This window comes from Polyodon spathula, chromosome 19, assembly GCF_017654505.1.
Source record: "Polyodon spathula isolate WHYD16114869_AA chromosome 19, ASM1765450v1, whole genome shotgun sequence".
NCBI classification, from domain to species: domain Eukaryota; kingdom Metazoa; phylum Chordata; class Actinopteri; order Acipenseriformes; family Polyodontidae; genus Polyodon; species Polyodon spathula.
In genome coordinates this window covers 29194393-29217700 of record NC_054552.1, presented here as the reverse complement: position 1 = coordinate 29217700, position 23308 = coordinate 29194393, and the positions used below count along the sequence as shown (strand labels likewise).

The window sequence follows — 23308 nt, the reverse complement described above, 5'->3', positions numbered from 1 at the left end:
AAACTGATTCCAAAGATGTACACAAGAGAAAAAAGCTTTTAAAAACAAATGCAACTTAAACTTTTGCAAGAGTCGGTAAATGCATAAATATTACAGACCACAGCTTTAATTGAGAGAAATGATGTCCCAGTGTGACAAAATAATTGTCCCAGTATATATACTATATATTATATATATATATATATATATATATATATATATATATATATATATATATATATAATTTTTTTTTTTTTAAACTTGGGTCCTGAGTTCAAACTGCCCAGGATAAAATTGACCCCAAGTGTTATGAAATCTAATAGTAAACTGAATTTGTACATTACACAAAATCTTTTTGTAACATGAGACGGTCTGCAATAAGCCTGGCAGCAATGATGCGTGTCCAGATAACAGAATCCTCACTCCCGATGGATCAGAACAAAGAGCCCCAGGAGAAATAAAACTGCGTACTGCAAAAAGAAAGAATACAATAAACAGTCAGAAAAACAGCTTGTTTAATATAGTAAATACTGTAGGTGAATTTCATGCAGAACAAAAAAATAAATAAATAAATCCTACCTTAAATTTTGGATAGTCATTCATGAGAATAGTAACGATTCCTATATACGGCACAAACCTAAATGAGGCATTAAAAATGGTCAATGGTATAGCCCAACACAAGAAGCACTGTATTAGTAAATATTCAATTAAACAAACAAATGAACCCCTTTTCTACAGGAAGGGTCTGTGTGTTTATTAAATTATGTTGTCTCCAATACACAACACAAACCTCATAGTCTGTTAGAATTGAACTACTTTAGGGGATTCTAAATGGCACAAGCAATAGGCGAAGCAAGCACTATAATGCTCCTGTAATGCTATCTAAGGAAAAAGGGTTTACATTAAATAACAATGCTCATGATGTACATTAAACCTTGCTGTTAACTGATTTCTAGATACCAATAACACTTCATAGAAAATACAATCTTCTTCACAATCAAAGGGGAAGGAGCAACATGAGCATACAGAATACTCGAACAGACTTACCCTCTAGCCCGCCCCACCACATCTTTCTTCTCCAGCCAGTGCTGTCCCTGCTTGTACAGACCTCTGTCATCTACAGCATTGTTGTCACCTTTGGTCAAAAACTTAATGTCTCCATTTTCCCTACAAAATAAATAAAAAAGATAGACTCAGGGCATTTGCAAATAGAGAAAAAACACACACATAAGCTCTTAATGCATACAGGCGTTAACATGTTTTATGAAGACAGTTTCATTTAAAACAATATGCATGTTGTATACAAGTAATATTATGTGCATTTATTCATGTTTCTGGTGTCTCTGCTAATGTACAAAATTATTAATTTGCCAAGGTAGTCAAAATAATTTATTCACTAAAGGTATCCATGCAACATTTTATTATAACATTTCATTATTGTGTAGGTAAAGAACAGTGGGCTAGTAAAACATGCACAATGCATTAGTGTTCCATGTAGAATAAGTGACAGAGACATAAAGCACTGAGGCCAGTCTGACTAGATAGAGATTCTTATTGTGTGTACTTCCAACATACTTCTCATGCACTTTGAGGACTCTGTGTACTATTGGGATCTCTCTTCCTTCTATCCTGAAGACAACAATTTCTCCAACTCGGATGGGATCTTCGACTCTGTTGGTAAGAAACAGAAGGTCTCCTCTGTGGAAAGCCGGCTCCATACTCCCACTAGAAAGCAATTTTTATAAAAGGTGAGGTAATCGTCATTGCTTGGAGGGCTATGTTATAAAATGATTTAAAAAACAAAACAAAACAGACGGGTACCCTCACAAACATATTGACAAGGCTGGAAAACAGTTTAATGTAATAATAATAATAATAATAATAATAATAATAATAATAATAATAATGTTAAGTTAAAGCAAGGAAAAGAAAAAAGTTTTATATCAGCAAGCAGGATTTTCTTATAAAACAATAAAAACTAAGTCAAGCAGAACTAAACCTACTCAATTGAGCCCATTTGTTTGGGTAAACTGCAACCTGACACCATCTTACTAGTAAAAATGAATTATTCAATTATATACATTAACTTCTTGCATGAAAGAATAACAGCTCAGTTTGAGCCCACGAATATATGGTTCTCAAAATATATGCAAAACTGGGACACAGTGAGACTATGTACGCAAGCACATGTCCACTATCACTGCCCCTAGACACACATTAATAAAAAGTGTAAATGTCTTTGGTCTTGCCAACACTGAAGGATGAAAGACTCCAAATCTTAAATGGATCAAGAGACAGATTGCTCCTATGTGGTATTTATGGATTTCTTTATTAGCCTACCTGAGTACAACCACAATGGGACTTTCACTGCCTGTGACCACCATTAAGCCTTTCCAGATCATCAAGGCTGAAGAAACAATCATTCCAAAGTTCAGGACCTGGTAGTAGAGCTGAAAGTTTAAAACAGAAACACAAACAAACCGTTTGACTGAAATTCATTCAACCAGACCTTCTCCAAAAAAAAGTACCCACAGCTAGCATAATTAACATTTTTACTAGTAAAAGTTAAATGCATCAGAAAACTTTTAAAACATATTGAACTGCTAAACGTGACTATTTATCAGCTTCTGAGCTGTACGTTGGAATAAATACATCAACATTAATTTACAGCATTATTTAGGGCTAAGATTTACTTATTCAAATCTGAGCTTGAAAGTATTCAAATATACTATAACTAAATAGTGTTAACATTGGATATATATAGTCAATATACAATTATATTGAAGGTTTATTACTTCTCATTGTTATGCAGATTTAGTATTAACTTAATCACCAATTGCTTTTATTAGACGTCTGGTGCCGTGTACAGTAAGTGTGACAATGTACTGTGCATTGGTCCGATAAAGTGAGATAAGAACACCTAATGTTTGCGATCCCCAAAAACGCCTAACCTTTTAATGATAAACATAAGAAATGTAATAAACATATGTAACTAAAGTGTTAAATAAAAACGTTTTGTTCACAACTATGCAGACATAACAACATTATTTTGTTAAAAACAGAAAATAAAGCTTAGTGTGACCAAGGCAACGTCAAAGAAAATATTTATTTTAGAAAAAAAAAAAAAAAAAAAAATCTTGTTTTAAAACTCTCCCATTGCTTTGTTTTTTAAAAGTTATTTATATCGTGCTATCAGAATTATAGGCGCATATAAAATGTGATTTGCATGTTATTCGGTAATTTACAAGATTTTAACAGAACCGATTACTTCAAATAATATATACAGAAACTACACTATATAAAAAGTGCATTTTATTTCTGTCCTTTTTGTAAAAACGGACAAACCCGCTATTTTCTAGAGTACCGTAATGCTAAGGCTACGTGTACCAAATAAGGCAGAATTATCCCCGCTTTTATTCTCAACTCACCTGGCGTTTGTTCATCCGCCGCACATCGTCTAGGAAATCCAAGGACAGCATTTTATGCATCAGCTATACAAGTGAATTAAAAATGTATAATTCTAATATAAAAAAACATCAGCTATGAGTGAAGAAAGGAGAATAAAGAACTACATACAGATCTTCCGGTCTTTCACTACCGGAAACTGTATTATTATTATTATTTTTTTTAAATCAAACTTTATTTAAAAAGCAACACAGACAGAGTTGTACGCTGGTGTATTGATATCGTGTTGTCACGGTTGAAATAGAAATACTGATTTTTTTTTAAACGTATGACAAAAATAAAAATAAAGTCACTTATGCATAAAAATATTTGGACTAGTATCTGTGCGTTTTATTTTGATTTGGAAAATATAACACTTTTTTTTTTTTTTTACTGTTAACAATCTAACAGCCAAGATAATAAACGGTTATCTGCCAAGTGGCTACAGTGCATCTACAGTCATAAAAAAATCACCGAAGCACTTTCACCGCGCAACCCCCTCCCTAAACTGCAATTTGCAAGCCGCTTCCACTAGAGGTTTAGAATTGGAATATTAATAAAATGTTGTCGCTAAACTGCGGACTACCGAGGGGATTTATTATGATTAGGCTGATATGTACTTCTTCCTAATCAAATTATAACTTTGCCTCACCTTGTAAGCCACTAATAAGACTTGGTCTTTTCGAACCCTTTTTGAACACGTGTTAACTGCTGTGGTGAGTGAACTGAACGGTGTCGCTGTGATTTGCAATGACAGTAAAATATTTTGGAGAACTCAGACGCTTGGGTATTAATGAATGCACACTGCGAGGGATGAAATGCATTTCTATGATTTTAGTCGGCGGGTCGTGCCTCGGGTGCCTCATAGCTAGCTACAGCCTTGAGTAGCCAGTGTTCTTCAAATGAATGGACTGTAATAAAGTTTCCCAGACTCATCGACTCTCAAGTATCACTACATGGCGCATTAACTCAGCTAGACCTTGCACACTAGATCAAATAGGTGATCGAGTATGTAGACATTTTGTTAAGCTTCTTTAACCAGGGGCGCAAGAACTAGGGGTGCTGGGGTGCGGTAGCACCCCTTGGCTTTGCATGACTTCCATCATATACAGGGGTTACAGTTTTGTTCAATAGCTTTCAGCACCCCCATTTTAAAAATGGTTCCAGTGCCACTGTCTTTAGCTGGTCCGAGTCTAGAAGATGGCACACACACAAAGTTTTAAAGGAAATCTGACCTTTTAATAAGCAAAGTTGCACAAGTGGGACTCGATATAAATAATGTTGAAATACGCTAGTTCGTTTCTGCAAATGTAGTTCTGTTTAAGGTGAAACAATATCACGTTGTGATATTGTATTGTGTGGCCTTCGTATGACATTAGGGGCTGATGTAAGGATAGGCGTAGTGCAGACATGTGGCTACAAAATCCAAATTGCCTAGCAGCCAGATAATTATTTTGCACTGCAGCCTATGTAAGCTTAACAGCAATGCAAACTACTCAACATGAACAAATACTACTCAACATTAACATGAGCTGCAGTCATGGTAATGAGGACATGTTACGCTACCAGAGGCTATATGGTCCTCTATAGTGGAGAAAGTCAATGTTGTCGGTGTTACTAGGAGGACGGTCAACCAGGTGATGAAAAGGTGAAATTCAGCTATTAGGTCTAGGATGACCTGCAAAGTGAGATAACTCCTTACCACCGCATCCTCAGGCATCCCGAACGAAGTGACCCTGGGTTTGAATAGGGTCTTCTCAGTCTTGCCCTTCTCCAACGGTTTTCTCGCCTGTCCTCAACAAGAGCCAAGCGCACTGCTATACAGATCTCAATTGCTCACTTTTTCAATGTTTTTCACCTTGTAAGAGGAGGTGCAAAGTTTTTGGAAGGACTGCAACTGCCCAAGCGCAAGGGAAATGTAAACCATTCTATACATCTGCCGCATTTTTAGTGGCTGCTAAACACTGTTTGCACCTGCAGAATGCCAATTTTCTCCACAATATGGGCATTTTGCAGCAGCAAACCACTTTGCATGTAGCAAAACATCAGCCACGTCGAGTGATAAATCCATTGTTTGTGAGTACAAGGGTCTGTAACGCTTATCGATTACATGCCATATATGGTACCATACATCCTGACTGTGACCCTTTTATTACATAAATAGTAAATATTTTAAAGTTATACTATTGTTTAATTTTCCATTATTTTGTTGGAGTAACAAAAAATGAAGTGGGACCAGAGTAAGGGTGGATATGTAAAAAGTCGGATGAATGAATCCTGTTTTAAATACCATTATACACAGCTGTAACAATTACTATATAAACACAATTATTGTTCTGTGATTCAGACTTAATAACTGAACTAATCTTCTCTGTTCATAACAAACTAACATTGTTGAAGAGGCTGATCCTGGCAGATAAACGGTTAGGGCGGATATGTGACAGATTACTGTATTTGGGACCACTGATTCAATGTTTTTTTTTTATTTTTCTTTCTGAGAAAACACAAAACAAAGCTATAGTAATTTTCACCAAAATTTCAATTTTTGAATTGTAAAAGGAAAAAACTAGACCATTTGAATTTTTTTTCAAGTTTTTTTTTCTTGTGACATGTATGCAAAAGATCAGTTTTCCCAAAGTACTTTTTTTTTAAACCACACTTTTTCTGACATATGCATTTTATTTGCAATAATTTTAAGTAAACATAACAGCAAGGCACAAAGGCCAATGCAGATTAAATAGATGTGATGGCCTGGGAAATAGCCCTGATAAACATGTGAATCTACTAGCTATATACACTGGCTAGCACTGTACACATTATCAAAAAAGTACAAATGTCCTGTATAGGTTGTATCAAAAACACTGAAATTCAAAAGTGGATAATTTGAATAAAATACGATAAACATTTTAAATTAGCCATTCTTCAGTAAACAATAAGGGCTGGATTCTGGTTCAAAAGAAAAACAAACAAACACATACTACATGTTCAAAATGCATGTGGGAAGAGATGCACAAGGAAGAACAGCACAAATAGAAAGTTCACATGAATAAAGTCAATATGACTACAATTAAATATAAATCTCCAAAGTAATTTATAAAATTGAGTAATATGGGAGATAAGATATTACAATATTTGTATATATATAGAATGCATGAACACAACACAGTCATCATTCACCCTGATGTTTTGTTTCAGCAACCACTTCAGCGTACTTTAAAAATACGTTCTCATACAGCGTCTGAAGCTTACCAAGCCCTTCACACTTTCTGCTGCATTCTGGCATCACTCGCTATATTGGATTTATTACCAGGAACAAAACACTCCCATTCAAAAATAATCCCTCATTAATTTACACATCTGCTCTTTAAAAACCTATCACGTTTCCAAGTCCATCACTTCTGCCCTAAATGTACCTGATTAGAATTTCTACCTTTTGTAATACTAAACTTTCTGATCCAGGAGTATAGTCTATTATTAATTTTTTTATTAGTAATGTTTAAAAAAAAAACAAAAAAAAAAAACACTAACCTTTTAGAATTTAGAGCCAGCCAAATAGATTCTCAATTGTTCTCTGATTATTTTAGTTGTCTTTAAATATGTTTTAAATACTGTTATAAATATGCAGTTAAATCTTACAAAGTTACTGTCATTATTTGATTTAAGAGCACGCCACACATTTTCAGCAGCAGCTGCCATTACACTGCATTCTGAGTTAAAAGTAACAAACACATGTATGCAGACATACAGACGTAGAATCTCTTAGGAATCAAAATATTAAGATGAATGGACCGAACTCCTTGTGTGTTGAGAATGGCAGATAACAAATAAAATGGTGTATCGTGGCAGTATTTTAAAAGGTTTTTGATTTTATTTCTTTTTTTTTTAAATGGAATGGCCATTCAACCTCTTCTTTATTACATTTCAAGCTGGTTTAAGGCTATAATTAAGAAAAAAAGTTTGTGTAACTACACACTAAGAATACCTATATATACTTAAATTACTGGTACAAATAATAGAGGATTGGGAATACTATGAATTATATCAACTGACATTACTGCTTTATGAATACATACTTTACATAATTTGTAAAGAACATTTATTTTTCCATCTTGCCTTTCTTTTAAGCAAACAGATCCGTCTGCTTTGTTGTCACTCTGCAGTGCTGAACTTTAAATGAAATGATTCTCAAACGGAAAGAAAATCCTTGCAAGTACACCAGGGAATACTTTCAAAAGCAAATGCCTTAATTTTCTTCAACCACTCCTTTCAACCAAATAACTAATTTTAGTTCTAAAATCTTAAAACCTGAAATTTCTTTGGGGAGGGGAGGGATGGGAGATAAAAGAATGTGATACATGCTACAAAATTATACCATGTCTACTTTTAAAATATATCTCACAAATCAGCATTATAAGAAAACAAAACATAGGGTGTTTACTTGTACCATACTTTAAAGCTGCTTAATTTGTTTCCTCTCTAAAAAGGGTAGCAGCTTGTCTGTTTTCGCGCTTATTGTTCAGGACCTCCACTTTGCACTGTCTTTAGAAACGACATTCCATGAATCCGCACGTGAGCCACGTATGCACACTCATCATCAAAAGACTTGCTACAAATGTTACACTGATGCTCCGTTATTCCTTCCTCTAAGCTAGTGTTGGTCTTCCCAATTGCATCCATCACTCCCCCTTTTTCATTGTCCTTTATGGTCTGAACATTTTCGTTTTCATCCTCCTCCTCCTCCTCCTCCTCCTCTCCTGCTGCTGCCTCTTTAACCTTATGGACTATGAAGAGATGCCTACTGAGAGACATCTGAGATGTGTAACACAGGCAACAGTGCAGGCACTGGAAGGTGGAGTTGTCTGTCTTATGCTGAGGTATGTGTTCCTGGAACTCTGCAGCATTCTCTGTCGAGTAGCCACATTTTGCACACCTGTACTGTGGTTTCAGTTTTTTTGCAGGGGAAACGTCAGACACAGCATTCTCAGCCCCTTCCACACTGACTTCTGCGGTTCTTTTTGCCACTGATGACTACAAAAGAGCAACAGGTTGATATCGAACGATTAAAAAAAAAAAAGTGGCATGTTAAACTTTTTAAAGGCAGCACTACAGTTTAAAGTACAGTGCAATAATTACAGAAACTCATGGTATTTTGCAGTTTGAACTTCACATAACCACGTACGGAGCACCATGCGATATGTATATACCTTTTTAACTTATGGAAGTCTGCTGTAAATTAACCTGCATGGTGTTAAGAATCTCCTCCTAGGCGTACAACAAAACTATACAGTGTTACAAGTTCACTCCCACTTTTAGCAAAGACCACTGACAAAAAAAATATATATATGATGGATTAGGTCCAGGGTTACCACTACTATGGTTTGTAGAATTGATGTATTACAATACTGACAATTAAATCTTATAAAAATTAAAAATAATACAAACAAACAAAAATAAAGTTACCTCTGCTGAACTTGTTTTGCTGCTTTTCTCCGGAGGGGCTAGCCTTGACATCTGGCTGAAGTCTGGGTTTTTAATCCCATGCATCAGACTAATATGGTTCTTCAGCATGAAGTGTTTAGTAAAAGTAACCTTTTCATCGGTGCAATACCTTTTAACAAAAAAAACAAAGGGAAACTTTTTTTTTTTTTTTTTTTTTTTTTTTTTTAACTAAAGCAAATTCTTTGGCATTTGTGATATTAAAATACAACAAGGTTACATTTTCATGAAAAGTGTAAATAAAAAAAAAAAAATGCTCAAATAATTTCCAACTTGTAGATGTGCTTTACAACAGCCTTCTGAACTCACCAGCAGGTGTAGTTTTTTTTCTTGCCACTGTGGTCATTGCGCATATGACGTCGCAAACTGGTAGAAGAATTAAACGACCGGTCACACTGACGGCACGGGTATCTCTTCATTGACTGTACAAATAACATAAAATAAACACACAGTTTAGTAGTAAAGTATAGAAATGTTATACATATAGATGTTAAACACATACCAAGTTGGAGCTATACCTTTAAGGAAAAAACTAGAAAATGCTAGGACATTTCTTTAACAGATGTATTAACAATATATAAAGTATATTATGTATTTCTTTATTCATGTAAAGTACATAACCATGGCCTACATCCACATTATGACCTGTCCTTACCATGTTTCATCATAATTGGATAAGCTGTTCTCTAGACGCATATAATAATAAGTGTTACATATCGTGTTGAAATCAGCAAACACCTTATTTTTATCCACCAAAATGGGATGTTTAATTAACTGTACCAACATGTGTGCCAAACCTATTTTAGTCAAATAGTTACACAATCAAAGCAGCATAATATTAATGACAAAGTACCATCTGTTTCTTAATTTAGACCTGCCTGAGTTTCAGACCCTTTTATTAAAGGCGCCTGGGTCTAAAATGCTCAAGACAAGGACTGTTTTATTTTTTCATGAGGTACAAACACTCAATTCAAAACCCACTGACGTTTATAAGTGTAAATAAAATGCTGAGATAAAATATTCTACATTAATATTATAATACTACATATAGACAGACAAACAGACAGAAACTGCAAGGGACACTGCATCTTAGTAAAGCTCCTTACCCTTCCATGACTCTTCTTCATATGAGACACAAAAGTTTCCCGGTCCGGAAGCCAGTGTAGACACTCCCCACAGGTCCAGCCGGCATTCTTTAAATTGATCTTGCTCTCTGACTTATGCACAGAAGGTGTGTCCTTTTTGCTGGCTGTAGAAACAAGGTGCTTTGTAGTGTTGTTCGACCTGGGCTGTCCAGCTGATGGTCTTGCTTCCTGGCTCTGCAAAAGTGTCTCAGACTTTTGTCTCAAAGTTTCAGGTACCTCTGTTTGCTTTGCAACGCCATGGGCACCCTGAAAAAGGGCTTAAATGTAAATACTGTAGGAAAGAAATATGGGTTCAAGTTCTCAATTACATTTAGATAATCTATATCAGCAAATAGCACATTTTAAGAGTATGCAAGCTACTTAAAATACAAAAAGTTGCTGAAACATTTTTTGTGAAACATCCGCTTTTGCAAAAAAATAAGTTGCTAAAAATTTTTGTGGTAAAACACATGTGTTACACATAGCACCAATAATAATATAATTTATAAAACACTCACATTACAAAAAATAAAAATTCAGTAGAATTATTTTACAGTCAATCAGCATTGCTTAACTAAAAAAATTAAAAACACAAAACAAACTACACTAACTAGACTAAATATAGCCACTAATAGTGTGTACTGACTCTAGTGTAGTTGTAGTCTGTTACAAACCTTGAAGTGCTGCATCAACAACTGTTTGTGCATGAAGACAAGCTGGCAGTCAGGGCACTTGAACACACAGACAAGCAGCTTATTGGTGTCCTGACAGAAGTGCTGGAACAGCAGCTGCTTCTTGTTAAATACTGTTTCACAGGAACACTTATAGATCAGCCTGGAATGTGAAATACAGTCGTGTTCAAGCTCTTTTTAAGGTCTAAAACGATACATTCTACTTTACTATTAAAATGTTAAAAATGGTTGATTATCAGAACAAAATCATTTAAAATAAATGAATTAAAAAAAAAAAAAATGTCCTGGATCTAATTGCTTTCATTTGTTTTTGGAAGACATTCCCCCCCACCAGAACCATCACCAATAAATAAAATTATTTTTTGTGTGCTTTTGATAATTCAACAGACTCTATTCTACAGGAGATTTTCTTGCTATATACAGTGCATTCCGTACTGATAAATGGATTGCATCTTTTGAAATTACAAACTCACACTTGATGATTTTGTTTTTATCGTTAATAAAACACTATGGGTAAAATGCAAGGCTTTTTACTTCAAATTTGCTGGTAGCACAATTTTGGTCTGAAAGAAGAAAACGTCAATCTAAAATAATTAGAAACAACTTAAGACCAATTACAAGCTACTCCATTAACCACCCAAGTTTTTTTTTTTTTTTTTTTTCTTGTTTGCTAACTTAATTGGATGCGTTTTCCTTTCTGAAAGAACTGTGCTAATGACAAATAAGAGAAGTAAAAAGGGCAGTATAGCAGGTACTAGAATGGTTAGCAAAGCCATAAGCAACTATTTCCACGTGTTTAACTTACTGGGGAGATGCTTCAGGTGGCGGATGTTTGCTTGCTTTTATGTGTGAGATAGTGCTGTCCGGAGATTTAAAGGCCATCGGACAGACTGAACACTTATAGAACTCCTCACAATGTTTTTCCTCAATATGACTCTTTAGTACATAAAACGACATGAACACCACATCACAATGAATACACCTGTCGATGATAAAGCAAAACAATTTAAAAAGGAAACGTGGCGCAAATAGTGCCTTTATCATATGCAAATCCAATTTAGTATATTTTACATTCAATTTCATAGAACGCTTTACCTACTTTAAATTAAAAATGATTGCTATCAACATAACAATGCATCACTGTTAGTCTTGCTTAACTATGATTTCATCCTGTTCCATTAAAATGCAAACCCTTTAATATAATGCAAACTGCATCTACGTTCTAATAGGGCTTGAGTGATTCGAATCAAATTCCCATGTCCTCTAAAAGGTATAAAAACTAAAAACATTAAAAGGAGACTTCTGCAATCAAGCTGTGAATCTCATTCACAAGGTCTGCGTCTGTCATTTTGTGTTGTAAAAACATTTGCTACAAATTGAGAATGCTATATACAGAATCTGTGAATTCAAGTCCCTGGTGTAAATCTGTAAACCTTTTTAATGTGCAGCAGGGCTAATGAACAGAAGAGGGACATACCAGATTAAAAATCCAAAAGACCACATTAACATGCAGTATCCCATTCTCCTGGTGTTCCCTCTAACACACCATCCAGCCTCACTTGATACTTACTTATAGCCAACCTTGCGTGCATAGTGAAGGCAATTCTCCTTGACATGTGACTGGAAATCTGCTGATCGGCTCACAGCACCACACTCAGGACAGCAATATGGAGACTTATGTGCATGGGCTCGCCGATGAGCTGCGTAGCTGCACTTATTAGGCAGCATCATCATACACACTTGGCATGTCTATGCAAGTAAAAAACAGATAGTTCTGAGAAGTAAATATTTGTATTTATACTGCTGAATTACACAAAACTGCATAACTGTAAAACAATGCAATTACAAAGTAATGGCTTTAGACATGCTAAATAAATCTTTATCAACTTAACTGCTTGTTACTGATGAATCCATATATGAAAGCTGCCAGCTAGTCTTATTTTTTTTTTATGAGTATTGTGAACCGTCCCATGTTGAAAATGTAAACGTGAATTTTCTTTCTTAATTTGTAAGCTTGTCTGTTCATCACCAGTATTACAAAAGAGGTGCAAACTGAACTGCATCAATTTGTAGAGCAGAGATAAATACATGCATCAAGCTATAGCTTTCAAATTCGCTAAAACAACTGAGTAAGCCTGAGAATTAAATAACTCGTAGGTAGACTGTACAAAGTTTACACCTACCAATTCTTCAGTTTCCTCAGAAAATCTCTGGTAATGACCTGCAAGTGATGGGTAATCCAAGACTTGCTTGTTACAATCGAGGCATTTGAGTCCATGCCGAACAGTTTTCTCAGAGTATAAAGGCATGACTGGCTGGTTGTTTGGGGCCACCCCAGGAACAGATGTGGGGGCAGGGGTCACCGAAGAGTTTGTATCCACTCCTGCAAACATCTGGTCAGAAGAGATGGGTTTCATAAAGACCTGGGAACACTGCATGACAATACCTTTGCTTTTATGCTCCCTGGCATGAGCCAGCAAACTACACCTGTTGAAGAAAAGCAGTGCCTTTGCGCAGTGAGTGCATGCCACTTTAATGTGCACACTTCTCCTGCCATAGTGCTGTGCCAGACTCTTCTCCAGTCCAAAGGAGTCCCCGCATTCCAAGCAGCGATAGCCACGGGCAGGCAAGCAGATGTTGCTTTCCGGTGGGGGGTTTAAGTTCGGCACATAAACCGGCACTGGATTGGCACCATTCAAAAGCCTGTTTAAAGCCCCTACTGCTGCATTTGGGATGACAGGGGACACTGCTGGGGCAGCTTTCTTCACCTGATGCACCAGTGGGACTGTGCTGCACACCACCTGTGTGGTTAACTGTGGTTGCCTCCGTCGCTGTGTAGTTGACCTTGCAGTCACTGATGCAGCAACACTGTGGGGAACCAGGTTTAAGTTAGCAAGGTGGACTGCCTTTGGAAGGAGGTTAGTATTTGAGGCATTCCCCACCTGGGCAGCTGCAGCCTTCTGTTGTTTTTCCTGCTGCTGCTGGACCACGTTTACAACCGTCATGATGGCACTGCTTGCATTCTGAAACGATGATGAAGGCAGAACTGTAGCCGCCTTCTTAACACCCCCTTCTGGCCTGACATTAGTTACCTGCTGGCTTAAGCTGGGTGAAGCAACCATAGATGTGTTTTTGTTATTAGTTTTGTTCTTTCCATTTTCAACAACAGCCACTGCAGTACTAATGCAAGAGGGAGGTGTAGATTTAAATGTCAAGTCTTCAGAAGACTGATATTGGGAGGGTGACGATTCAGGGGACTGCAGCTCCTCTAGTTCGGAATCTGGTAACACACTAGTGACAGTTCGCTTGATTTGACCAGAGGATGTCTTGATTGTTTTGATTCTAACTCTCGGGATGGCTAGAGGTGAACCTGCGGCCAGGGAAGGAGATGCTTTGCCACTGCTGTCACTACAAACACTCATCGGACTATCTAGTTGCTTATAAGCTCTCTTCACAACTTCCAAAGGACTTCTGGGACTCTTAGGTGATTTGAGTATTTTGGGACTAACCTTGACAGCTTCCTTGATAGTCGCTGAAGGCTCTCTGGGGACGGGCAGCTGCTCCTCTTTTGTAACCTCAGCTACCTTTTTGGCATTGAGCGCTGCTAAAGCTGCTAGACAAGAGGACAGTTTTGAGTTTGCAGATTTGATGCGCTGGCGAGGAGGAACAGAAGAGCAAAAGCTAGCCTCAGAGACAAGAGTATTCTTTGGCTCACCCAGATTATTACACTCCAGGTCACCCAAAGGAAGCATGGCTGTGCCAAGAAAGCTGTTGTTTTTGGCATGGTCATTGGTAGTGTCTTTTGCCTTGATCTCTGTTCTGGACTGTTCTGACCTGCTAATTTCTACCTCCTTTTCCTTGCTGATTCCAGTCTCAGTCTTGGGTTCTTTTTTGGAGCACTGATCAAACATACAGAACTCTGGTAACTTTCTCTGATTGTCCAACAAAGACTGTTCTGCAGATACAAACACAGAAGCAGCAGGGAAGTATGGTCTCTCATCTTGTTTTGGTCGCTCCTCTTTTTCAGAATCCTCTGGTTCCGGGCTGGAGATAGGACTGAACTGAGAGAAGGGTGGCATACTTTCAGTCTTCTGGTCTTCAGTTCTGTTAGAAAAACACCCTGAGTTACCCCCATTCATGAATGAAGATTCAAATTTTCCATAGCTGCCCTGCCCCATGTTATGAGGATCAGGGGCCAGTTCAGAGCTCCGAAATCCATTCTGCAAAAAGCTGTGCCCAAGGGGATTGCCCTCTTTCTCAGAGCTGGACTCGGAGGACTCCTGGCGGCTTGTGTTCTTCACAATCACGCTCACAGCTGGGATGTCAGGAACAGGCACTGCATGGTGCATGGACATATTCTCCTCCATGCACATCCCTGCTGGCTTTAGGTGACTATTAGCGTCATCGTTGCTTGTATGGATAGCCTCCTTGGCATCCAAGCTAGTGGCATCAGGGATGTCAAAAGCAGCCAGTAGGTCATCGAAATCTGGGGTCTTCATGTCACCCATGTTTGCAAACCTAGAAAAACCTGCATTAAAAAAAACAGAGCAAATCATTAAAATATTCACGTCTTTTGTAGATCAAAAAAAAAAAAAAAAAAAAAACCTGACAAATAACTTTACTAACTAAATAGTCTTTTGGTTAGTTGGTCAATGAATAAAATGAAAATATACGTATTTGTATGAAGTGACGATTGTCTTCTTTTAATACGTGTTGATCTTTGATGTAATTTTGATCAATGTTTTGCATGCGTTTGTCTTTGCCAAATAAGTGATCAAAAATACCAATCTGACACCAACCCAATTCAAACAAAGCACAGCATTACAGTAAGGGGGAGACAATAACTCTTGGCTTCATGACACAACATGTAATAGCACAAATACTCCAACGTTTGTATGAAAAGCAGGGTGAATAGTTGCTAAGATATAAGGTGCTTGCATGTTTTCAGCTTACGAAGAGCATCCATGGCACCTACTTTATGAATTCAAAGCTTAATATTCCTTTCACAAAATGGCCAGTGTATCATCTTCACTTCGTATGATTGCTATACATTTTGATAAAAATGTGTAATAAATTCTATACTTGTTGGTAATAGATGCAATTATGAGGAATTCACATTGCTTTTTGGGTACTATTTACTTCATTTAGCCAAAAACCTGATTTATGTTGTCAACTTATTTACGCATCCAACAAAAAGGCACTGCAAAACCTGATAATCTGTATATAAAATATGAATGAATAATGTATAAAGTATCTGAAACAAAAACACACTGGAAATGTGAAAAAACATCAAGTTATCAAAAGTGCCCATTTTTCAGAGCTCAAGATCAGAATACCATAATGATGATGACGATGACTCGAAAAATATTTTTTTGTATTTATAAAAATATATATATTTTTTTCCATTTTAAAACAGAATAAATCATTTAATCCTTATAAATCAGGGCTTCTCAAACTCGGTCCCGGGGACCCCCATTGCTGCTGGTTTTCATTCCAACCCAGCTCTCAATTACTTAACTAGACCCTTAATTAAACTGATAATTTGCTTAATTAAAAGTTTTCAACTCTTGAACAGTTGCATATTGCAAGTTAGCTATCACATTTGATAAGTACCTTAAACAGCAATTGTTTAAGAGCTGAAAACAAGTAAAAATGTCTAATTAAGCAAATTATTAGTCCAATTAAGGGTATAGTTAAGTAATTGAGAGCTTGGTTGGAATGAAAACCAGCAGACACAGGGGGTCCCCCAGGACCGAGTTTGAGAGTGCTTGTTACAAGTCACAATAAGTGCATTCCCTAGTTTATTTCCAGTTCCATTTCCAATCCCAGTTCACTTTATACAATTCCTATTACGTTTTACAGCATAGTCTATACTGAGGTTTATGCCATAGGTTTTATCAAGTTACCTGACAAGTTCACTAAGTTGTACACAGTATTTGTTTGCTTAATAAAGTCTTTGTCGTGAAATTATTGGAATAAGAATTTGAATTGATTAAAAGGGAATTGGATTTAGAAATGGAATTGAAAAAAATGGAATTGACCCCAACACTGGTGTGTGTGTGTGTGTGTGTGTGTGTGTGCGTGTGTGTGTGTGCGCAGGGCAGGTGGTTGTTTGGGTGGTAGGGGGAAGGTTACAGCGTGCTCCCCTACATACACGTCAAATCAGATGAAATAATCAGATATGCGTCACACTCGTTTAACCATCACTGAAGTCAGAACTGTATAGGGTCGGATATGCGAGTGCTGACTATCAATAAATCATTTAATACACTGTAGATGATACAGACATCAAAATAAATGTGTTCCTTGCATACTTCCATGTTGACAAAACAAGTTAATTGTCATTAAACTCGGATGTCCTGAATTATACATATGCGTGGATAAAAGTGCCTGGGGTATGCAAAAACATATGTTGAGAGAAAAAGGAGGACATGGACATTTTTACCTTACTTTGGTGACTAATTTATCTTACTGTAGACAGGTATTTACTTTTTTTTTGGAACTACAAATTAAAAGTGAAATTGTGCTATTGGCTGATTTATTTTTGCTGTACCAATACCCTGAAAGCACGTAAACTATCCTTGCTGTATAGACTGTTCTCACACTTCGCTGATAGGAACTCCCTTTCCTCTCAATAAAACTATAAAATATATACAACATGTGTATTTTTTGTGAAACACAGCATTCAGATAAAAATAACTAAGCTAATGTTGCTACAACCTTCAAGCTTAAACAAACCAGATTTCTTCTGCTGGCCCTCATACAGCTTTTTATGGAGTTTCCCGTGCAATAAACAGGAAATTCATGATGACAATTAGATGCATTTCCATGAAACAGAGACCCACTTTAAAGTTTACAAAATAAAAGGTACTGTTAAAAGGCTTTTAGTTCTAATATAAATGATTTACATAATTGAAAAATATAAAGAATAATATTATAAAAGGAATCAAGAAAGGTGAAACATATTCCAAATCCCAGAAAGCAGTGCCAGATTTTCAACTCAACTGTGGGTTCAGTGTACTAACAGAAAAACCATGGGCAACAGCATACATAAAACAAAGATGTAAATCTTACTAGCAACTGATATGCAAATTAATGCGTGAACTGCACATTCCAGTCAGGCAGTCACAGAAAACACAACGTGAACAGACAGCGGAGAAGAAGCCACATGATACACAGCATCTTAGTTACCCAACTAAAATTATAACTGAGGAAAGGAACACATCATTCTGTTAGTATACATTAAGATAAACTGAATTACTGTATGCTCTCCTGGCACTTACATAGCCAAAACACATCAAAAAATATGGGGTTCACCTACATGCTTGGGTTTTCAAGCTAAATCTACTAAGCTATGGAAAAGAAAGTTAAACATGTCATCACCTAGAAAACTTGCACTGGGCAGTTCTAAAGCAGCCACAAGAAATTATTAGCAAAAATCAGTTTGTGTTCCAGTTATACATGTTATAGTAGCATCACTACCAAAGATATCACAGGGATATGTCAGTAAGTATTGTGTATTGCTTCAACATGATGCCTAAGATGTGTCAGTTGACAGGACTTGACAGTGCACAATGCAGCTAATATAGGTCAAGGTCAGTAACAATACAGGACTTCCTCTTTCCTTCAGCATTCAGAGTTACTTTGTAGTCTGACATCTTCTCACTTGTGAGCTGCACTACAAAAGCAGCAGCGCTAAGTGCAAATTGACCTTGTGTCAGAGTAAGTTTCCCATGCTTACCATAGAAAATGTGTTAAGTAAACACTAAAGAGCAACAAACTACGTAATCAATTGGATTTTCTTCTTTAAGTTATTTTTATTCTGACTGTGACTGTTAATTAAAAGGGGGGGAAGTGGATCTAGTAATTTCATATCATATCCTGTCAGCAGGACTTGTCTTCTATGGGGCTGGGTTAGTGTATGCAATGTAAACAGAACTACAAGAGAGCAATTATACAAAACCTCTACAGTGAATAGCACTTTGAATTAAAATGATAAGCGGTAGCCTAAGCAATTTAATAGTATGTGATGACAATGTTTAAAATTACTTTATTCTTGACCTAACAATGTAGACACACCTTCATCTTATTGTATTAATTAGTAAAAAGTGTAAAAACTCTAAAGATCTCCAGAATAGTTTTTAAAAGCACAGACCATGAAAACTGCATGGCAATCATACTTTGTACAGTACTGTGAACGTTGACAAAGGCTTTGCTTTTGTCCTTCAGATGTTTTTTGTAGAAACTACATACATCGCAAATGAACCCCTGCGCTGCTGTCCAAACATGAACAGACAGTTTTGCGAAATTAATATTAGCTTGGCAGAATCCCCCATGGGCCAAACTGAAAATGTTGGTTGCCAATTCTGATATCTGTACAGGACCTACCTTAACAGGATTGTTTTAGACATTTAGTTCTCTAGAAATATATAAAGATTAGAAAGATGTACAATATAAAGTAGTCTGTTTTGTTAGTTTTCTTTTTCACTAATTAACGTTGTCCAATCAAAATCATTTTCTTCTGAAGAATACACAATGCACTGTGCTCATACAAATGTATAATATTAACTGTGTTATAGGTCCTTGACCAGGCCTCCCCTTCCTAGGCAAATTAAAATGCTGCCAACTATGGCCCAAGCTTGTGCCAAATGACTGTTGGGTGGTTTTCATAAAATTAACATATATATATTATGCTGCCAGATCGTTTTTGTATTAACAGTGTTTAGTTTGTTATAATTTTGTACAGTATGTCAAGAGAAACAGCATCAAGTTCCAGGTTGTAATATGTGCTTGATTAGCCCTAGCGTATAGGTAACAAGCAGGTGCGTCTTATTAAACTCGTAGTAAAACGAAGAATGGATCAAACTGCTATGCAATAGGCGTCACATTGCCATCCCTATCATGAAAATTTACTGACTAGTTAAACTTCGGATGCCTCAACAACGGTAATAGAAGCCGCAAGTTGCACTTCTCAGGGTTGTGTATGCATTCATTTCTCAGTTGACCACTTATAATAATCGCGGTTTGTGCAGCGTCGACAGAAAAAAGCAGACAACTGAGTAAACTGTAATAAAAACAAAAACAAACCACTGACATACAGTATAAAATAATCCCAAACCGTCACAACTGTGACTCAAAACAGACTACAACCTTTTATAAAATATACACAAAAAATAAGAGTAACATAACGTAAAACTGTTTCAAAACAAATATTACTCAAACATCAATATATATATATATATATATATATATATATATATATATATATATATATATATATATATATATATACACACACACACACACACATATATACATACATATACACACACTCATATATATATATTCATTCCCCTCCAATGTATTTGTAAATACAACACATGGAATTAATTAGTGACAGCTCAAAAACACAGTGCAAGAAACAGAAATATTTCCTGGTAACGTATTGAAATTAACATCAAGTGCCCAATATGATTTAGACTAGGAAAATCGGACGTGAAAGAGTAAATTACATAAAGAATAAAAAAATCATAGAAGTACGAACCATTTGGATCCGGAGCATTCAGCGTGGAAGTTCTGCTGTGTCACGTGATCTCATGGCGGCGCCTCAGATTCCGAGTAAAGTATGAGCAGTTTTCCATACAACTCTATGGCTTTATCATTTCAGGGTTTAGTTTATTTATCTTCATAATTGACTTATTCTACAACATAATAATTAGGCCTAGGCTATATCTAACGATACCATTGCAGAAGCAGCAGTACATTTCCCCGCCTCTACCTCGTCCTGTGTGTAGGAGGGAGGGACGGAGGGAAGAAACGGGACGGGCGGAGGGGGCAAGCAACACAAACAGAAACTAATTAAGTTTTAGTCGTTTCAAAGGCTTTTGTTGTAAAACCATAATTAAAACCATGTAAACAGTGTTTATTAAACACTGCTGAATCTGTCAACACCCTCCCACGCCTCCTGTCTTACAAACCCTCAGTTTAGCATACCAACTTGCAGAACACCTTACAAATATTTCGTCGAAAATAATAATACTTATTATCAGGAACAATAATATAAATAACGATTGAAAGCAGAAATAATTGTTAATATAATATAAAAAGTTAAGGCTTTCAACTAATTCTCGTATTTGCACCCCTCTCGAATCTCGGCCTTTCCTACCGCTGTTGCTCTCAAGGCTTTACCTATTCTCTCTCTCTTTTTTTTTTTTTTTTTCTACTGTCTAAGATTAAAAGTAAAAACGTAACGTTGTCTGTCTTGGTACTGTATGAAGTATGACTATTCTTATTTACACTGTATTATTTATTTATTTTTAAAATATGTATTTTGTTCCAAGTTTCTCTCCTTTCAGTCCTTCCAGTGTGTGTCTGTCAGATTCGGCTCAGTGCTGCTGTTTCGCTCAGGACCCCCTCAACCCAGATCACAGCCGACTGGCAAACCAAAACAAACTCACAGTTCAGTGCAAAAGACATACATTTAAAATAATAATAATGACTACACAGTTTTATGTGACACTGAATCTCATGACTTGTTCAGCTTATTTCACTGGACAAATTCGTGAGAGTGCAGGAATGGCTGTAAAACGGTGGTTGCTCTCTGTGGCGCCTGATTAGAAATGTCTGTCATGTAACGTTATACAATGTCTTAAAAGCTCTCGTGCCATTTAAATTGCTTTTAAAAAAAATCGGTGGCATTAAGAAACTGTAAATAAAACTTTAAAAAAAAAAAATGCGGTTTGTTTTTTCTCTCCGGTAACTCTCGGGCATTTGCAAAGTCTACTAAAACTGAAACAAATCAGACTATTCGCCCACATAGAAGGAACATATGCTAGTTTAGTGTTGCGATTCGAGTTGGGTTGGTAACGTTTGTTTATTTTTCAAATAACAAAGTACTTAAAGGTGTACCCGCTGATGTATTTCTAATGACATGCTTTTACTCTATTAGCTTTAGTTTTATTTTCACAGCAATAGGCATGCAACACTGATCTCTGCGGTTTCCACTGTCGTGGCATCTGCAGCGCAAAACAAATTACTTGGTTAGCTTTCAAACCACCTCACTTAGGAAATTCAGCTTAGGTAAGTTTGTAGGGCTTGATTAATAATGTTTTAAAACAACAATAGATAATACAGGATATTTAACAGGAAATAAATATTATACAAATGTAAGTGATGTAAAGTATACCTTTTTATACCTTTCAAATTGAAATGTACCTCCTCATGAAACATGAACATCTTCAACAGCAACAATAATACAATAAACGTGAAAGTATGAAACTGAAAAATAAAATGATTCCACGGTCGTAGCCATCCATGAAAGATCACAGAGACAATGTCTCTCAGGGGCAAGCTCCCAAACCCCTACGTAAAATGACGTAACAATGTTCACAACCTGGGTCCCCTAAACTAGTGGAACCCAACTCTGGTCTTGGGGACCCACTGTGAACTCATAATTTCCCTAATTAGAACTTTTTGATTGTTTTCATCTCTTAAACAGTTAAATAATGAGAGCTCATTTGGAATGAAAGGTGGCAGACACAGGGGTTCCCCAGGACCAGTGTTGGGAACCACTTCTCTAAACTATAGAATATTAATAAGTAGAGTTTTCTAAACTGCAGGCTACCAAAATAATGTATTACTCATTATTATTAGGCTGATATATACTTCTTATAATCAACATTATTACTTTACCCATTCTTGTAAAAAAAAAGTTGCTTGTAATCCTTGTATGCTTTGAAGCCATTCAGACACATTTAATTAACAGCTATGGGGTATGAACTGAACTGTGTGGTGTCACTGTGGTCTGCAATGACAGTAAAACATTTTGAAGAGCGCAGAGGCTCTACCGTGGGACAGCAGACACAGTAGACATCAGGGGGACTTTTAATACATGCACACAATGAAGGGATAAAATGTATTTTATTTTGCAAATTCTGAGTATGCTTTTAAATGAGGTTCATGTCTCAGGTGACTCGTAGCTGGCTACGGCCTTGGATTCATAAAATATTGAAGGGAAATTATGTACCAGTACATACACCTTAGTGAAAATAGCCATGACTCAGAATCTGACTTTGAGCTGAAATTTAAAGGTCCCTATAAATTAATAACCCAAAATGTCATCAACATCTGAAATAGTTTTGTGTCCAGAGCCTTAAATGATTACTTCAGTAAACGCAAACATTATAAGGGTACTTGTATGTAACTCTATAGTGCATTTTAAATGTTTACTGTTTGAGAAGACGACAGGCTGCAGCTGGGAAACTCAACAGTAGATAGGAGTAGATGGACGACCAGCTGCGCTCTGCTGACTTCGAGAATACATAAATGTACCCAGAGGCTGCTGAGAACAGCTTGACAATGCCAGCGTTTCCAATTTAAAATCGCCAATAAGTTGCGAGCTTTCTCAAAAAATATGCCCTTTATTCTGAGGCCTTTAGTATTAGTATTACAATATTAAAACTTAAGTCTGTCCACAAGAATAATATACAAGAGCCATCTTTTATCTTTACAAGAAAACGGTGTGTTCATGCTGTTCCTTCAGATCACCATGTTTTAGTTTTTTTAATGTCACCT

At 36.5% G+C, this 23308-nt stretch overlaps 2 protein-coding genes across 2 annotated transcripts; both read right to left on the bottom strand.

Moving 5' to 3' along the window:
* Positions 1-180: 180 nt before the first annotated feature.
* Positions 181-3590, bottom strand: LOC121294344 (signal peptidase complex catalytic subunit SEC11A-like). Its single transcript, XM_041217961.1, has 6 exons — positions 3408-3590; positions 2320-2429; positions 1555-1704; positions 1027-1146; positions 559-616; positions 181-449 (listed from the first exon to the last, which is right to left on the bottom strand). The coding sequence occupies exons 1-6, from the start codon at positions 3465-3467 to the stop codon at positions 399-401; spliced, it is 549 nt and encodes a 182-aa protein (XP_041073895.1). The 5' UTR covers positions 3468-3590; the 3' UTR covers positions 181-398.
* A 2362-nt stretch (positions 3591-5952) lies between these two features.
* Positions 5953-21299, bottom strand: LOC121294896 (zinc finger protein 592-like). The gene is made up of 9 exons (XM_041219068.1): positions 20280-21299; positions 12919-15263; positions 12306-12484; positions 11541-11717; positions 10718-10877; positions 10026-10310; positions 9229-9341; positions 8884-9031; positions 5953-8451 (listed from the first exon to the last, which is right to left on the bottom strand). The coding sequence occupies exons 2-9, from the start codon at positions 15241-15243 to the stop codon at positions 7933-7935; spliced, it is 3906 nt and encodes a 1301-aa protein (XP_041075002.1). The 5' UTR covers positions 15244-15263; positions 20280-21299; the 3' UTR covers positions 5953-7932.
* Positions 21300-23308: the final 2009 nt, after the last annotated feature.

What these genes read in the sequence shown, in the direction of transcription:
- LOC121294344 (XM_041217961.1), bottom strand. Translation starts at nt 3,467, where the DNA reads ATGCATAAAATGCTGTCCTTGGATTTCCTAGACGATGTGCGGCGGATG. An exon ending in GGCGGATGAACAAACGCCAG is followed by an intron (nt 2,430 to 3,407) that starts GTGAGTTGAGAA and finishes TTAAACTTTCAG; the next exon opens with CTCTACTACCAGGTCCTGAA. An exon ending in CCCATTGTGGTTGTACTCAG is followed by an intron (nt 1,705 to 2,319) that starts GTAGGCTAATAA and finishes ATTGCTTTCTAG; the next exon opens with TGGGAGTATGGAGCCGGCTT.
- LOC121294896 (XM_041219068.1), bottom strand. Translation starts at nt 15,243, where the DNA reads ATGGGTGACATGAAGACCCCAGATTTCGATGACCTACTGGCTGCTTTT. An exon ending in AAAAAAAACTACACCTGCTG is followed by an intron (nt 9,032 to 9,228) that starts GTGAGTTCAGAA and finishes TTTTGTTAAAAG; the next exon opens with GTATTGCACCGATGAAAAGG. An exon ending in GCAAAACAAGTTCAGCAGAG is followed by an intron (nt 8,452 to 8,883) that starts GTAACTTTATTT and finishes GCTCTTTTGTAG; the next exon opens with TCATCAGTGGCAAAAAGAAC.